The following is a 12354-nucleotide window of genomic DNA, read 5'->3' on the forward strand; positions in this document are numbered from 1 at the left end:
CTTAAATTTCCCAACAAAGATCTCTTCATACAGGTTATCTATCAAGTTTCTAAAAACAATGAAAATAAATTTTGATTATTTTAAATAAGGTGTAGAATTTTGCTAAGTATTTTAGATCATAACCAATGGAGTACCTGGACAGAGGTTTCTCTTTGCTCTAACACGAGTGCCATTTCAGCAACTACCCAGAAGCAGGAATGGAGAAAGCAATCCTGATCTTATTTTTTTTTTGTTTTTGTTTTTGAGACGGAGTCTCTCTTTGTCACCCAGGCTGGAGTGCAGTGGCGCGATCTCGGCTCACTGTAAGCTCCGCCTCCTGGGCTCACGCCATTCTCCTGCCTCAGCCTCCCAAGCAGCTGGGACTACAGGCGCCCACCACCTCGCCCGGCTAATTTTTTAATATTTTTAGTAGAGACGGGGTTTCACCGTGTTAGCCAGGATAGTCTCGATCTCCTGACCTCGTGATCCACCCGCCTCCGCCTCCCAAATGCTGGGATTACAGGCGTGAGCAGTCCTGACCTTAACAGTGGGTGTTTGTAGGAAGTGAAGGCCACGATCAAAGAGTAGTTCATGTTCCCAACCACAGGAGCCAGGACTTGTAGGGAAACGAGAATACAAGAGTGCTACTGGACTGGGGAAACCAGAAAGCCCAAAGAACCAGCAGGAACTGAGGGTAGAAGACTCTTCAAAACGCAGAGACAGGCAGTGAGGTTCACGGTGTGAGTGTGGGCAGGGGCCACAGAAGAGGTGGAGGAAAAGGGCACCAAGCCCTGAGGAAGGGGCAGGGACCTGCAGAGCTCGGCCGCTAGGTGGGCTTCTCTGTGAATACTAAAATCTCCAGACACAGAGAAGACCAATATTGAGGACATATGCTGGTTTTACAGAAGACTTATGTAAAAACTATGCACTTTCCTAAAGTAAATACAGAGATTCACGAAGAGGGCAAGTTCTGGAAAGTCACACCAAAATGATACAAGTAGTGAGTTCAGGTGAGGGAAAGGAACTGAGGAGTGGGAATATAAAGTGGGACTTTGGCATTACATATGCTTGAAAAGAATGGATTCATATGATCACTTATCAATGAAAATTAAGGACAATTAAAAACAAAAAAATAAAACTGTGCCTGACAATGGAATACAGAATTCCTAACTGAAATGTTACCAACGTCTGTGGGTCAACATCAGGGGGTAAAAGGTAAGCTAGCCAGTGGCTGTAGGAATGCTGGGAATGTATTAATCATACTTTTTATTTTCTGTATCTTGTGGTGTTTTGAAATCTTTACAATCCTGCTGGCTGAGGAGAGACTGCCCTCCCAGGGCTGGCTCATTCCTAAAGACAGTAAGCCTCTTACGTGGAAGCACACTTGTCACCTAACCTAACCACCTCCTGCCCCAAACTGTCCCAGGGCCAGCTACCAGGCAACTAGGGACCACCCTATGGCCCACAGCCCACCAGAATTACTCCAACTAGCCACTCCTAAAGTGTTTCCTCAGCCCTGCTTTGCCTTTCTGAAAACAAACAAACAAACAAAAAAACGCTAACAAAGGCTCTGGAGCCTAGGCTTTCGTTCCACCACTCCTCCTGCTTCTGTCTCCTAACCACCCTGGTGCTTCCCCGGTAGTCCTGTGTAGCATGGTATGCCCCCTCCTCTCGGGAAACAGAAGTAACAAATTCTTCTTTCAATGGCATTAGCCTCTCTGCATCACCACTCATCATCAGTAAATTTCATGGGTACAAAGGAGACAGGGAACTTTGGAGGAAGAAGAGTTTTTGGATGAAGATGGAGGAATGATAGTTGAAAGTAACAATGGCAAGCCAAGACAAAGTTAACTTTACCTTCCAAGCCTGTGGTATACTGAGTATGGCAGCGACCAACTGGCTCTAGTAACAGAATGGCAAGAAAAGGGGTATCTTGACAGAAGGTAATGAGTGGGTTAAGAAAGGAAGAGGTGACTCGGGGAAGCTTAAGTATGAAAGAGAGAGTTCCAGAGGACACGGCTGGAAGAATCAACAAAAGCAGGGTAAGTATTGGGAGTAGCTGTGGAAACAAAATGCAAGGCTTCAAGAGGGCACGGATGCAGATGGAGAAGAGACTGAATAGTTACTGAGAGCACTTGGAGTCAGGGTGACTTCTAGAACTGAGTGAAGACAGGAACAGCTCCATGTGCCGGGAGGCTAAGGTGCAGAGAGTAACAAGACTCAGACTTAACATGTAACTCTAAACCCATACCACCACCTAGCTTTAAATACAACTTCCGTTCACTTTTGGGGGGAAAAAAATTGTTTACAAATGTTGAATTAAACCTTTCCAATCTTTTAAGAACAAGTAAGAAATATTCCAACTTATTTATTGTGAAGATTATCAACCACTTACTTATATTTCCAACACTTATCTTGTGTATCACACAATTGCAAGCAATGTTAAAAACTTACAAGTGAGAGGAAGCTAATAAAAACAAAAACTCCTTAAAATTAACTGAAATTCAAGAATCTTAAAGCAACTCTTTTGAGTACAAGATAAGCTAGATACTAACCAATTCCAACAGAGGCAGCACACTTCGTCTGGTCTTTGATTTCCATACGAACAGCATTTGCAAATTCATCAGGAGTAAGTTTGGTCTCTGCAAGGATTTCGGTGATGTCCACCAGTGCTTCATCACAGCTGACAGCTTCAATGTTATGAGTGTAGCTATCAACACAGAGCAAAGGCAACGAATCACAGCCACAGCCACCATCTGGTAGACCCAATGTTGCAAAATAAAGGCTTCTTACTCTATCTTTTTTCTATTTCCTCACAAAGCATTTTAAATGAATTGGCTGAAGTACCATTTTAGTCACCCAACTTTTAACTACAAAGTTAATTAGTGTGTTCTCTTTCTCCTTATTAACTACCAAAATACAGCATATAGGATACGAAAACGTTTGAGGAGTAAAATAACCAACACAAAAAAATTTAAACACAAAAAAACAAAAATACAGCATAAATTATTATTTCAGTTTCTCTATACTGACAATACTTCTATAAACCTTTGAAAAGTTGAAAACTGGTGGGTGAATTTGAACTGTCAAAACATTTAATCTAATGGTTTATGAGACTCCTTTAAGGAACAGAAAAATGAGACAAATCAGTCAAATAAGTAATTCCTGCTCTCCTAAAACAAAAAAATCAGTTAAATTCCATTCACTGTGGCAGGCCTAGAATACAGAAGGAAAAAGTGGCCAGTCATCCCAACTGCTTGTCTGAGAATAGCATCTACACTCTCTGCATCTGAAAATACATTTTAAAAAATCATCTCACAGGATCTATCCACAAAAAGGATCTGTTGTAATTAGAGAAAAGAAAAAGGAAGACAAGAGCTCCTATGCGGCCCCCAGAGGAATATAAGGACTAAGAAACCACAAAATAGAACCGGACCGAAAATGGGAGGAAACCTAAGAGGCCTAAGGATCAAAACTATGTCTTTCATAATCCACTTGGTAATGTACACTAGGAAGGCAATTCTCATCTCTCACCTACACCTTACTATAGGCAGATTACAATCAGATTAATATCACTATTAAGAAATAATCTCCCTATATTAAAGAAATAGGTATGTTTTGTTTAGGCTTAAACTGTGACATTTTTAAGAACAGAAGGGTATGACTGGTATGAGGTATTTTGCTTCAGAGTGAAAGTTGCCCTGAGACAGGGAGAATATGAAGCTGAGACAGGACTTCCCAAGGGTGGCAGAATAACAACACTGGATATTTTTCCCCTGAGAACAGAAACATGCCACTGAAACTGTCTCCAGCCTTCTACCAGGACCATGTGCATGTGACTGTGTAGGAGTATGGTCACAGCTCTCTCACGTCCTGCTAACCTCAGGCACAGGCTGATGGTTTGCTTGGTCACAGCTCTCTCACACCCTCCTAACCTCAGGCACAGGCTGATGGTTTGCTTGGTCACAGCTCTCTCACACCCTCCTAACCTCAGGCACAGGCTGATGGTTTGCTTGGTCACAGCTCTCTCACACCCTCCTAACCTCAGGCACAGGCTGATGGTTTGCCCTAGGGCTTCAACACACGGGACACAGGAGCACCACAGCGCTCACCTCAGTCACCCATCCCTATCTAGCCCTCATTTGGATGCTACCACTGACTTCACCTTTCAAAGAGGATTTAAAGCACATTCCACTTGACAATACCAACATTCCTGTATTTGGGATTTATTTATTTAGTTACCCAACTCATACCTGGAAAGTTAATTAGTGTGTTCTCTTTGTGTTAATAGGATAGCTATAATAAGTGGCTTAACATTCAGCACTCCCTCCTATATACTGATGCCAGGTAATAATCAGTTCCTTTACATTCTCTGTCTCCTACTAAAGCAAGCTCCCACAAGGGCAAGGATTAGATATTCCTTTCTGAGACTAGCAGCATCTAGCAGTCACCTGTACTTAGCAGTACTGGTGTTCAAATTAACGCATAAAAAGGAAGAGGCAGAGGTGAAGACAGAGGCAAGAAGTCTATCTCTTAGAACATTAATACTGCCCAGGAGTTGACAAACCTTGGCCTAACATCCAGTAAATGCATTTTTACTGGAACTACACAAAGCCCATTCATATACATTTCCCATGGCTGCTTTCCATTCACAACGCAGAAGGGAGTACTTCCGTTGAGTGACAGAAACTTTATCTGGCTCCCTTCAGAAAACCACGCTGACCCCTGGTTTACAGCATACACAGGCTGGTTATACTTTTAACAAATTTCAGTTCTGAGTTAATATAATCAGAAAACCACGCTGACCCCTGGTTTACAGCATACATAGGCTGGTTATACTTTTAACAAATTTCAGTTCTGAGTTAATATAAAATACATCTACATTTTAAAATATTTTTAAATACATCTACGATTTTAAATATTTTTAGCATTAATCACCTTTTCTCAAGCCAACTCATCAACTATTTTGAAACTATTAATAAAGACCCACTTTTATGAAAACTAACTCTTGGCATATCCAATGATTTTTAAGAAGATAAAGGGTTTAAAGTGTCTCCACTTGTTATCAACCCATCAGTTCTAAGTTTGAACAAAACCATAATTAAAATGAAATAAAAGAGAATAACCAGGTTAAAAAATTCCATCCTTCATCTATTTGGCTCCATGGGAAGAAAACCAGAACCACAGACTAGAAGTAACATAAGTGAATGATCAGATCTTACATCAACCAAGGAAGCACATGAACAATTGTGGCAATACAAAACTATCCTTTGAGATTGAGCTACCTGGAAACTGCCCAAAGAAAGAAGGTCTCAGCCTGGGATGCTGAGGAGCGGTTCCTGAGAGAGAAAAGTCTAACAAAAGCGATCCCAACAATCCTAAAGAAAACTTGAACTATCTTTACTATTAGCTAAGAGAAGGAAAACAAACACAAAATGACAGTTTGATACACTGTACCTTGCCAATGTTTCATACAGTGTTCGTGCGACTTCCTTATATGCATGAAAATCGTATGGGACAGCTTGAAGATTGGGACATAGTTGTTTAGCATGCCCAAAAAACATTCCGTTCTTAATGCCAAGTTGCCTAGAGAGAGAACAAAACACAAATGGAGTTATTCTAGGAATTTTTAAACTCAAATATTTATCAAATATGTTGGTATCTCCCCATGCCACTAATTTATAATTTCCACTGAACTCCATTCTCAACAGGGGTTAAAGATAGGCATTAAAATTTACAGGCTTGTTTCCCCCCCAAATAAAGTCACAACTGTCTCAACAGTGCAAACATGACACATGTAGATGTGCCAACCATGTCATTAAAAGACCAGGTTTGGCTCTTGTCTGTATCTGAAGCTTTCTCATAAAACTCATACCTCTGGCCCCTTTGCAGAGATGCCAGCATGCCATATGCTGGTGATATCACAACCACCACAGAGCAGGAATATGCTGTCAAAAAGAGGTTTTCTTCCCCTAATACATGGCACAGTTTGGCCAGGGTTCATCCCCCAAAGACAAAGAATATAAACAAAAGAACTACACAAAACAGTGCTATGTGACAAACAGACAAAATGTACTCATCCTATTACCACCCAATTCCCAATTGACCAATTCCATGCTCCTGAAGTGGCTCCACAGTGGTTGAGATGCCAACAGCATTGTACATGGTAGGACATCACTCTGGGCAGGAGCCAGGGTTCCAGAACTTTGAGGGACCTAATTGAAAATGGTAAATTTTAAATCTGTGTGTCTCAATGCCCCACATTACCTTTGATATTTGGAGCATTCACCACAAAACTATAATTATGGAACTATATATAATTAGTAAAATTCTATTTTATCACTCTGTAAAGAATCAAGAAAAAAATTAGAGTAAAAATAAGCAAAATAATAAAGCAATGTTTCACTAAATTACATATTATTATGTAATACGATAATGGTCATTTGATGTATCTGTTCAATAAATATTTACTAACTACACAGCATGAAGACGTTCCCCGTTTTAAGAAACATATATACAATCGCCAATTACTCACAGGCCTCTGGCACCCTCCCAACATTCAGACTCTGAGAGCCAAGAAGGAAGAGTCCTCCAAGAGACTCAGCGGTAGATGCAAAATCACATGCACTTTTTATGTTTCTAAAAATAGTAATATTATAAATGGCCTCAGTGCTAAGGCCCTAGTAGATAAGAAATACCTAAGTGGAAGGTAAATGACAGAGTCGTCAAGAGAACAATTGTTAATGTGTCGAGGACTCAGCGAGGTGCTGGGTACAGGATGGCAAATAAAGCAAACTCCATGATGTCCATGGGGACAAGCCCGCACTCGCCTAGAAAAGATGGCCTGTGGCCAACAAGCTTTGTCCACTAATGCAGGAAAGTAAATACCTAACAGTTTAGACATATATAGAGAAACATAAAATAGTTTAGAAACATTATCAGAAACAAAGCAGAAAAAAGGTCTAGTGTTGAAAAGGGTAAACTTCAGGTAATAATTATGCCAGATATATAGATTCAACATGTAAAAGCTGAGTTTACAAATTAAAGATAACTCATTTTTTAAAAATGTGTTTATAAGTCCGGGCACGGTGGCTCACGCCTGTAATCCCAGCACTTTGGGAGGCTGAGGTGGGCAGATCACCTGAGGTGGGGAGTTCGAGAACACCCTGATCAACATGGAGAAACCCCATCTCTAATAAAAATTAAAAATTAGCCAGGAGTGGTGGCGCATGCCTGTAATCCCAGCTACTCGGGAGGCTGAGGCAGGAGAATCGCTTGAACCTGGGAGGTGGAGGTTGCGGTGAGCCGAGATCATGCCATTGCACTCCAGCCTGGGCAACAAGAGCAAAACTCCATCTCAAAAAAAAAAACCAAATATGTTTATAGTCCAGGCGTGATGGCACACGCCTGTAATCCCAGCACTTTGGGAGGCCAAGGTGGATGGATACCTGAGGTCAGGAGTTTGAGACCAGCCTGGCCAACATGGTGAAACCCTGTTTCTACTAAAAATACAAAAAAAACTAGCTGGGCATGGTGGCGCGCACCTGTAATCCCAGCTACTCAGGAGGCTGAGGCAGGAGAATTGCTTGAACCTGGGAGGTGGAGGTTGCAGTGAGCCAAGATTGTGCCACTGTACCTCAGCCTGGGCAACAAGAGTGAAACTGTCTCAAAAAAAAAAAAAAAGAAAGAAAGAAAAAGAAATGTGTTTATAATCCCTGTAAAGATCATGTTCTTATATTTACAATATTTTCATTTTCAAAACATTTATTTATGCAAAAATTTTCCGAGGCACATTACTTAGTAAAGTATGGTACATCTACTTAGGTGCTCATTTAAAATGTACCCAGAGAAAACTGTTTAAAAGCCATTAGACACTATAAGGAAGTTAAAAACAAAAAAGGAAAATCTTTTTCCTTTGGCTTGCCTTAGGTTTGCCATACTAAGGGAAGCCAAATACCTTGAAGATGGCTGGGAAATGAGGTTTGTTCCATAGAAAATAAATGAGTAAAGACAATTATAAGAAAGTCCAAAGTGACTCTTCATTACCATGACTCATCTATTACAACTAAAATCCCATGCAGGACAAATTACCAAAACTTCGTTAAGTGTATGCTGCAAAAACAGCTTATTCCCACGTTCAAAGCACAGAGGACATATTCTGTCTGGCAATATGCTTTGTTCAGACAGCTGTATTTGGTGTTGGATTCAACAATATTAAAAACTTGCTGGCCGGGTGCGGTGGCTCACGCCTGTTAATCCCAGCACTTTGGGAGGCCAAGGCGAGCGGATCACGAGGTCAGGAGTTCAAGACCACCCTGGCCAAGATGGTGAAACCCCACCTCTACTAAAAATACAAAAATTAGCTAGGCGTGGTGGCGGGAGCCTGTAATCCCAGCTACTCGGGAGGCTGAGGCAGGAGAATTGCTTCAACCCGGGAAGCAGGGGTTGCAGTGAGCCAAGAAAGGACCACTGCACTCCAGCCTGGGCAACAGAGCAAGACTTCGTCTCCAGGAGGAAAAAAAAAATTGCCATCAAACCACTGTCGCTGTCCATTCTACATACTAAAATACATCCATAAAGTAAGAAAGGTAGGGGTCCTTACAAAAGCACGTGAAAACGGGGTTTAGAAATTATTTGACTTTAAAAATCTATGATTCTAGGATACCTGTGTATCATTACCTATTCATGTACAATCTGCCTTCTTCTCATTTATTCCATACAAAGTTTGCTCTCTACTGTAAGTATAGGCCAACTACTAACAGCAGTGCAAACTGTGACCCACATATACACATTCTACCTTGTATTTCTACCATTTCATATTCACATTCTATCCTTTGCTGGCCCCGTTATTAGGCTATGTATAGTGAAAACTCACGAGTGCATAAAACTGAGCAGATCATCCCCACAATCTAGCCCCCACTCCAAACTCAGAAACATTTGTCTTATGCAACTACTTGTACCTGTTAAAAAAATTTTCCTCAGAAAAGGAAAATATAACCTGTTGGATGGCCACAAAACAAGTATCCAGAAACTATTTTCTAGAAACTTTCACTAGGAATAGTCTTCTAGAAAACAGAAAATTACAATTAAGGGACAAAAAACTCATGGTTGCACTTTTTTTCTTCAAGTTAAATTCATTTTCATCACTTTATGCATCTTCTTAAACATCTGCACTTAAGTGGCACTTGAATGGCTCACTATATAGTATTCTGTCCTCATATATTGTCACCCCAATTATTTTGCAAGGCATGAAGCTTGACAGTCACCATCCGTGGATAAATACAAATGCACCATCCAAAGACCCAAGAGAGGCCTAGTGCCTAGACACAATTGTGGCTCCTGGAGTCCAAAGCCACCAGAGCTGTTGACACTTTCACCTGGAGGCAGTCCTGCTTCCCAGCCAGCATTCATCTTGGTGGGGACTGGGTATGAAGGTATAAAGGGAGACCCTGCAGAGGCAGTCTAGCAAGGGTAAACGGAGCTTGCATTTTACCAACTAGCGAAATTCAAGGACTGAGAATATTTCTGGGCTTCATCACACCCTCCACATACTGCACGTAACTGTCTAGCCATCTGAAGTCCAGGCCACCATTCAATAACTTAGTAGGAAAAAAGAGACTACATAAACTCAGCTCTAGAGTGCCTGTGCTAATAAAAAGCAGTATAACAGTTCAAAACGTATTTGTATTTAATTATCATTTAAAGTGAGTTTCAATTCCTTGGCCACAGCATCAAGTGACAATGAAAACCATTAAAACATAATTCTGTCAATGAGAAAGGCAAAGTTAGCCTGGGAGGAAAAGTTTGGCATGTCATGAATGGAAAACAATTTAAAATATAAGCATGCATGTTTAAACTTAATGCTTTTACTTAAATATACTTTAAAAAAAAATTAGCAAATTAAAAAAAAAACTATTATGATTAGACGATGCTGAGCTCAAATATCTTTTCTTCAGATTAGATGCTTGCATAGCCACAACTTTGAATCAAGATTAAGAAGATGTAACTGGGCCGGGCGTGGTGACTCACGCCTGTAATCCCAGCACTTTGGGAGGCTGAGGCGGGTGGATCACTAGGCCAGGAGATCGAGACCATCCTGGCTAACGAGGTGAAACCCCGTCTCTACTAAAAAAATACAAAAAAATTAGCTGGGCGTGGTGGCGGGCACCTGTAGTCCCAGCTACTAGGGAGGCTGAGGCAGGGGAATGGCGTGAACCCAGGAGGCAGAGCTTGCAATGAGCTGAGATGGTGCCACTGCACTCCAGCCTGGGCGACAGAGCGAGACTTGTCTCAAAAAAAAAAAAAAAAAAAAAAAAAAAAAAAAGTAACTGATCTAAGACTGTTTCGTTTTGAAATTACTGAATACTTTAACACTTGCCAGCTATGTGTAACGGCTTGCTGTGTTATACAGGTAAAAATGTCTGTGTTTGGTTGACAGGGAAAAAAAAAATTAAGACTTCTCTTTAATTATTACTCCCTCTACTTTTACAACTATTCCAATTATTTCAAAAAGATTTTTTAAATTATGAGGAATATATATATGTGTGTGTGTGTTTCTTCCTATACTGAAACAGCCAATTATAATTATGGTTTCAGATCACTATAACATAAACACCTATTCAAAAAGTTGGTGCTAACAAGCTGACAACACTATTACCACTTTTAAGTGAAGAGATATTAAGAATGTTAATAATTAAATTACTTACAATTGAATAGGCAATTGGGTTTTAACATTAAAAAAAAACTGAGTATCAGGAAGAATGGATTACAAGAGATTTTTCTTAGCAATAAAAACAAAAGATTAGAGTAAATAAATATTAAAGTCCTCTTCCATTCAAAAACAATCTAATTCTTTTATTTCATGCTTCAAAAGACAATAAAAATGACAATCCCCAATGTCTTTTGGTTCCTACTACAGGACCTATTGGTTCTCATCAGGGAACTACTAAGCTGTTTGTTTAAAGTTATCTAGCACTGGTGAGGGGTGTGGGGGGCATAAATGAAATGATTTAAGGCTAAAACCATTTATTTCCATAACACGTCTGTAACGTTTAAATCACTGGCCTGACTGGCAGGTCTGAATCCACTTCAAAAGATTACAGTTCAAAAAACTATATAAAAATAATTAACCAAATTGTTCATTAAGAATTATAACACATAACTTCTACATACCTGGCCTCATAACTACAAGATGCAATTTCAGCCTTTGACAAAACAGAATCAATTCCATTTGCTTGTGCAGAATCTGGATTCTCCCACAGAGATGAATCTGGTATATCTGCTTTAAAAATTTAAAAAAAATTAATGGTTATTTGTTATAAACTGATTTTCCGTAACTTTTTCAAGAAATTTGTTTTCCATTACTTTCATATAAAAATGTTTAGTAAATTCCAAATACAGTTATCTCTATTGGCATTATCTCCTTATCTAATAAAAGAAAACTCTGTAACTCTAAAATGGTTTGCTTCCATTATATTCTTCATCAGCAGATAAAAACTTATAATAAATTCAAAGTGTCCTGGGAGTTGTTTTTTTTAAATACACCAGAAGATAAATATAGAATATCCTATAACACAGTCCCTTGAGGTGGACATGGATGAGAAGTGATCAGGGAGATGAACTCCCTCCTATAACCTTACAAGGACTGTACAGCTCTCGGTAATGGGGAAAAGTTAATGAAAAATATAAATTTCTCTGAATATTCGTTGCTGTTTCCTAAAAGATCTGCAAAACTTAAAGCTAATTAACGTGTACAACAAACATGAAATTCCTACCATCTATCTGATCAAACAATAATTTAGTAGGTCACAAACCATGAAGAGGTTTCATTCTAAATTCAAGCTTTTTCTTTTGAACAGACGTCACATTATCCCCTGCTACAGGTAATTGTATTTTGGTTTAATAATGCATGTTCAATTAAAAACATTCAAGTGTGATCAGAGTATCGATGCTTTAGAAAACACAGCTGGAGCTCAGTGTGGCTTACCAACATGTCTTAACATCTGAACCAAACGTACAACTTTACACAAGAATACAAAAGCACACACTCTGGAGAGCCTACTGGCTGCATGCCACTTTACTTCCTTTGCCACCTTTAGCTTCACTAGTAATTAAGAAATAAATTAAAACACAACTTCATCGTAGGTCTCTTGGGATACTACTATTAGGTTCCAAGAAGAGTATGCTGTTTAAAAAAAAAAAAAAAAAAAAAAAAAAACCACATTCTAAAACCACAATCTCAGCCACATCTCTACTATTATAAACAAAAATACCATTAGTAAAACAAAGCCAAAATATATCACTTCAGCTATTCCAGACAAATCTATTGTGAGTACACTGTAACAATACATAACTAACAAACCCAGCATTTCTCTT

At 39.5% G+C, this 12354-nt stretch overlaps 1 protein-coding gene across 30 annotated transcripts in view; it reads right to left on the bottom strand.

Moving 5' to 3' along the window:
• The window catches only part of REV1 (REV1 DNA directed polymerase), an 89630-nt gene that overhangs the window by 18017 nt on the left and 59259 nt on the right, over positions 1-12354 (bottom strand). For 7 of the 30 annotated variants that reach the window (XR_013402599.1, XR_013402598.1, XR_013402597.1 and 4 more), the window contains 3 exons: positions 11152-11257; positions 5437-5565; positions 2535-2689 (listed from right to left, as the gene is read on the bottom strand). Coding sequence is in view for 24 of the 30 variants with exons in the window: in XM_077958847.1 (XP_077814973.1) it covers positions 2535-2689; positions 5437-5565; positions 11152-11257 (390 nt within the window). In the remaining 6 variants the exon portion in view is untranslated. Of the gene's footprint in view, positions 1-2534; positions 2690-5436; positions 5566-6067; positions 6195-11151; positions 11261-12354 lie in introns of all 30 variants that reach the window. The other 23 variants (XR_013402595.1, XM_077958840.1, XM_077958839.1 and 20 more) reach the window with 5 other exon arrangements.

This window comes from Macaca mulatta, chromosome 13 (assembly GCF_049350105.2).
Source record: "Macaca mulatta isolate MMU2019108-1 chromosome 13, T2T-MMU8v2.0, whole genome shotgun sequence".
NCBI lineage: Eukaryota > Metazoa > Chordata > Mammalia > Primates > Cercopithecidae > Macaca > Macaca mulatta.